The following is a 6,370-nucleotide window of genomic DNA, read 5'->3' as shown; positions in this document are numbered from 1 at the left end:
ACCAATCCAGAGAAACAAAGCCTTTAAGAAGATTTCTCTTGCTCACTTTAAGCCTGGCAAATTAAAAATTAAATGTGCTTGTTTTTCTGTTTTCTAAGAACTGAGTCTCTCACATTGAAAGATTTTTATTTTTTGCATTCATTTCTAGAAATCACTATTTATGTACAAAATCCTGTGGAACATAAAAGATTAAAAATATAAATATACATGTAAAAGTGTATAAAACTATGGGATTATAGTTTCTTGGTTTAAGGATAGAAGACTTTGTGTAGTCTGTCTTTAATTTTAATTGCTAGATTAATAAATTCTAGTTTTCTAAGCAACAGAGTTTGTTTCCTAGAGAGTTTTTCTAATCAGAAAATGACTTAAACATGTTTTAAAACAGTACAATTTGTTACTTTTTAGGATGTGAACATTGTGAGGGCAAATGCTACAAATGCAGGACAACATAGAATTCCTAAACAACTTCACATCGAAATTACCAACCTTCTTGTTGACTGGCATTCCTGGCTTAGAGTATGCTCATGGCTGGATCTCCATCCCTTTCTGTTGTCTTTATGCCACTGCCCTCTCTGGCAACAGCATAATCCTCTTTATCATTGTGATCCAGCGTAGTCTTCATGAACCTATGTACTATTTCCTCTCCATGCTCTCTGCCACTGACCTGGGTTTGACTTTTTCTACAATGTCAACCACCTTGAGAGTCCTGTGGTTTCAGGCAAAAGGTATCAGTCTAGATTTGTGCATTGTTCAGATGTTTTTTCTCCATGGATTCACATGTATAGAGTCTGGGGTACTAGTAGCCATGGCTTTTGATCGTTATGTAGCTATCTGCAACCCTCTTAGATATACCATGATTCTTACTAATTCTAGAATTGTTCAGATGGGTTTCCTACTGATAATGCGCACTCTACTATTAATAGTTCCACTACTTTTGCTCCTTAAGCCTGTCTCTTTCTGTAAAAGGAATACCCTCTCCCATCCCTATTGTTATCATCCAGATGTGATTAAGTTAGCATGTTCAGACACACGGACCAATAGCATCTGTGGACTAGTTGATCTCATTCTGACAATAGGGGTAGATATTCCATGCATTGTCTTGTCTTATATACTGATCATTTGCTCTGTCCTCACTATTGCCTCCTCTGAAGAACGACACAAGGCCTTCAGTACCTGTGTGTCCCACATTGGAGCAGTTGCTGTTTTCTACATCCCAATGTTTAGCCTGTCTCTGGTGCATCGCTATGGTCGGTCAGTGCCCAAAGTAGTCCATGCAATGATGGCCAATGTTTGCCTTCTTTTACCCCCTGTGCTCAACCCCATCATCTATAGTGTGAAAACCAAACAAATCAGAAAGGCTATTCTTAGTTTGCTCTTTGCAAAATGAACACACAATACTCTCAACTTTTGAAAAATCCTGGTGTGATTTTCATGCTCTAAAAGCAAATGTGGTTGGAGATTCCTCATTAGATGTGGGAGTTTTCAAGTTTTCAATTTATTTAGCAAGGTTTAATGAATATTTAGATGTCTTCTGTTAAAAGTTTGCTCTGATTTGCATGAGGTTTACAGTCTAATAAGGGAAATGTAAAGAATAATGATGAAGAAATAAAACTATTGCTCAAAGTAACTGACATTTCCTGGTTGTTTTGTACTAGATTTTCTCAAATGGTTCATAAGACATTCTGTCTATCCTTCAAAACAACACAAAAAAATATGTAACTATTTACAATTAAAATATGCACTGTTGATTAATAAAAAGGTCTAGAGACATTCAGGCCATACATCTAATATGGATCAGAAGTAATAGTTTGATGTATGACTCCCACATCCTAGACACCATGGTCTGTGACGCACACTTGGCCAAATGCTCCCAGGAAAGATACTCCATGGCAAGAAGTAAAGTGTGCATCACCATGAATCCATGCCTTAGCTTTTTCAAAACTATTTAGCTAATTGTAAACAGAGACAATACATGATATAATGATAAGATTAAATGGTTCAGGCAAGTAATAGTCAAAAGAAAGTTTTGGAAATTAGGGATATTTATTTCTTTGTTTGATAAATAAATTGGAACTCTGGGTCTAGAAGGGACCACTAAGTAAATGAAAGGAATCTTAGAGGTGAGGTTGTTGCTTTGTTTCTTAATGGTTCATTAAAATTTATATTATAATAGTTTATATAGTGAACAATAGTTCATTAAGAATTTAATACAATACATGTTATTGTCATCACAGTAAAATCAATTGGAAATCAACATACTGGTGGTATTTCATAAAATTTCATTTCATATGAATGTATAAATGGCTTACATGTCTTCTTTAGCCAACCAACAAACTGAAGTAAAGATTGATTGATGATTTTCAGCTGATAAGTAACTGATATAGAACTAAGCACAAAATATTTGATTCCTATAAAGGGAAAGAATTTGGATTTAGGAGACAGCCAAATCTTAAACTTCAGTTGCATAGTGGAAATTTAGAGATGTAAACAGCATGGTAATATGTGTGATGGATGTCATAGGCATCTCACAAACACTGGGGCACCCGTGTGATAGAGCCAGTTCATATTAGCTTTCAAACTCATTTTGTATACTTTTTTCCAACTATGGACTCATTTAAATGACTAATTTCTCCTTCAACATATTTGGTTCATCAGCACACATGTGACTGTAGGTGCATTTTAGTGTTTGCCCTTGCATGATATTGTAGAAATTAAAATATTAATAAATGTATACTACTATCTTTCATAAACTTTTGAATATGTACATAAAACATGAATATGGGCAAAAAATTAAAATAATGCATTGAATATTATTATGGCTGATAACTCAAAAGTAGTACTATACCCAGTTTTTCTTGCAATCTGAAATTTAAGGATTTACAAGGACATATCAAAAAGATACTTTTGAAGAAATTGTCTGGAAGAATGTAAGGAGTGTGTGTACAATATTCACGAGGGAATAAAATTTTTTAAATCATAGGCCATATCTGAAATAGGCCTTGAGATAAAAAACAAAGCAAGACAAAAAAAAAAAAACCAGAAATTCTTCTGAACTCAGTGAAGTCCAGTTGTTTTTAAATGCCCACTTGGATTACATCTTGCCCTGTTCTAAAACCACAGACAAAGGAGAGATCTTTGCTCTTAAGAAACCTACATGAGAAGTAAGACAAGTTAAAGATGTAAGAGGAGGAGCTGGTAAATGTAAAATGGCAGACACTAGCTGTTATGTTAGAGTATCCACATATAAAAATGAAAATAAATCCAGCTTATGAAAAAAATATAAACTCAAAATGGATAGAAAACCACATAAAATATGAAATGTTGAAACTGGTAGAGGAAAATACAGAGAAAACACATCAAGATAGAGGCATAAACTGTTCCAAAGTAGACTCCACTCTTATAGGAAGTATTCCTAAATATTAACAAACATGATCACATCAAGTTAAGAAGCTTCTGCACAGCAAGCTAAATGATTGCTAGTGTTTAACAGTAAAATTACACATCACACAGTAATTCATAAGCAGAATATATGAAGTGTAAATATTTAATGTTCTCCTCCATATCATAAATGAGCTAGTGAAGTAAGCAGACAGCTGAGAAAATCAGCACAGATGACAAATAAATGTCTGCTAGTCGGCCAGTGTTCTGTATCCTCAGCCATCTGAGAAAGACAAAAGAAAATTGCCTTCAGATTCCATCTTCTGCCAGTCAGATGCTGACCAAGTAAGCAAATAAATGCTAGTTAAAATATGGGGAAAGAATCCTTATGGAGCAAATGTAACATGATAAGGCTACTGTGGAAATTGCTGTGGGTGTTCCTCAAAGAACTGCAAATGTCAGTACTATGTGATCCAGCTATATCATCTCACTTATATCTTCTGAAAACTCTTATTACCATACTGCAGACGTTCTTACATGGTCATGTTTATTGCAGAACTATTCACAATACCTAAAAATTTGAATCAGCTTAGATGTCAAGCAACAAATTAATTGATAAAAGAACACTGTATATAATACACATAGTAGAACTGTATTCAGTTATAAAAAGAAATGAGAGTCTGATATTTGCAGGAAAATCAGGGGAACTGGAGATCATTGTTTTAAATAAGTCAGATTCAGAAATAGAAATAGCATGTTTTGTCTCATACACAGAAACTACAGATATGTAATGTATCTAGGGGTGAGAGGAGGGGTGTGGGGGGCATTTAAAGGAGTGGAAGTAGGGGAATCTAAAGCTGAGATGAGTTATATGAGAGAAGAATACATTTTAAAAATAATTGAAAAATAAACCTACATTTAGGATTTCTTCTAGGGGGAAAAAAGAGCTAATATAAACTGGCTTTGTTTGTATATGTATGTGTTAAAGGCATAAAAGAGATAATTTATAAGGCTATTTATATTGTTAATACTTAATATTAAATACTTAATGATGAACCTAATGTAGTTCATTCAATTTCTATGCACAAATGTATAAAAATTTCTGAGAAAAAATTGAATAGTTTAATACACTGAAATTTGTGTTCTTATTTGGAATTTCTGATATAAATATCACATTTCTCCATATTTACTTGTATTCTCAGTAAAATAATACATGAATCTTGATATGAATCACAAGCTAAACACATCAAGATTGTAGGAGTCAGAAGGGATTGAAGATACCAGGATAACATTGCCCACTGAATCAACTAAACAGTACTCACATGGGTTCACATGACTGAAGTGGCAAGCATGCAGCCTGTATATGTTTCCACCAGGTTTTCAGTGTATATGTTATGACTATTAGCTTAGAGTTTGGGGGTACCCCTACAGTGGGAGAGGATGTATTTCAGAGTTATTGTCGTTCTACAGACTCTTTTTCTCCTATTTGGGTTGAATTATCCAGGCACAATATGAGGGATTTTGCCTAGTCTGAAAAATTAGTTTTACTCTCAGGACTCAAAGGGAGGTAGGGACCTTAGATGAAGTGCCAACAGTGGGGCGAGGGAACTTGTAGAGTCTACCTCCAGTAGAAACACAAGGAATCAAATGGAGGGATGGGGTTGCCATCCCACAGTCAAAAATAATGACCCAGAATTGTTCCTGTCTAAAAGAATTGCAGGGACAAAAATGGAGAAGAGACTGAGGGAAAGAAGGTCCAGTGACTGGCCCAAATTGAGATCCGTTGCAAGGGAAGGCTCCTAGGCCTGATACTATTACTGATGCTATGGTGTGCCTACAGACAGGAGCCTAGCATGGCTGTCCTCTAAGAGGCCCAAAAAGCACCTGACTAAGACAAATACAGATACTTATACCCAACCAATGGATTGAAGTCAGAGACCTCTGTGGCTGAATTAGGGAAAGGCTGAAAGAAACTGAGGAGGAAGGCGACCCACATAGGTAGACCAGCAGCCTCAACTAACCCAGATCCCTGAGATCTCTCAGACACTGAGATATCCACCAGGCAGCATACACCAGCTGGTTTGAGGCCCCTGACACATATACAGTGGAGGACTTCCTGGTCTGGCTTCAGTGAGAGAAGATGTTCCTAACCCTAGAGAGAAGAGGCCTGGCAGGGGTAGGGTAGGGTGGGGTATAGGTGAGGTTCAAGGGGTGGGGGCATCCTCTTGGAGATAGGGGAGAGGAAGAAAAGGATATGGAACTGTGGGAGAGCAAACCCGGAGGGGTAATGACTGGACTGTAGGAAAATAAAAGTATTTTTAAAAAAGAACTTAAAAAAATACAAAATAATTATTTTGGCATATCTAGGAAACAAAATGATCTGCAGTGTAATACAATAGTTTCTATCATATACAACATAATATCATGGACAAATTTCAAATGTATTATGTTCAAAAAAGAGAGTCATTTTAGGTGATACAAGTTGAAGTATTAGAAATTTTTCATGAGAACAATGCTACAGATTATAAAGACTAATCAAATAAAATGTAACTGAAATTAGATAATTTTAAAATACATGCATTAGAGTATTTCTATATTTATGTGTATTTTGATTAGATAGGGTGACAAAGTCTTTATCATTATACAAACACAACCACACACCCCCCCACAGGAGTGGATAGTGTTTTATTATGTTCAAAGATTAAAAACTGTTTTCTTTTAACAATGTGTATCTTATAAATTAGATACTTTCCTTTCAAGTACATCTTCAATATCTCTACCATTTTATTATGAGCATTTAAATTTTCTTTTATTTTATTTGAATAAAACCATTTTTAAAAGTTATTAGGGTATCAGTTCAAATAATAAAGCAATTAGAAGAACAAGAATGTGATGAAAGTTCCTGACCTGAAATAAACACCATGAAGGTGAAGATGAGTCATTGTCCTTTATACTTGACTTGTAAATACATGGTCACCAAGGATATCTAGCA

General features: G+C 35.1%; 1 protein-coding gene across 1 annotated transcript; it reads left to right on the top strand.

Annotated features, from left to right (window-relative positions):
* The first annotated feature begins 427 nt into the window (after window positions 1–427).
* LOC114632804 (olfactory receptor 51F1-like) lies at window positions 428–1,387 on the top strand. Its single transcript, XM_028781411.1, has one exon. The coding sequence runs from the start codon at window positions 428–430 to the stop codon at window positions 1,385–1,387; it is 960 nt and encodes a 319-aa protein (XP_028637244.1).
* The last annotated feature ends 4,983 nt before the right edge of the window (window positions 1,388–6,370 follow it).

This window comes from Grammomys surdaster, unplaced genomic scaffold (genome assembly GCF_004785775.1).
Source record: "Grammomys surdaster isolate TR1022 unplaced genomic scaffold, NIH_TR_1.0 425, whole genome shotgun sequence".
Classification (NCBI taxonomy): Eukaryota; Metazoa; Chordata; class Mammalia; order Rodentia; family Muridae; genus Grammomys; species Grammomys surdaster.
The sequence above is the reverse complement of the archived record's forward strand: the minus strand, read 5'-3'. Positions and strand labels throughout refer to the sequence as shown.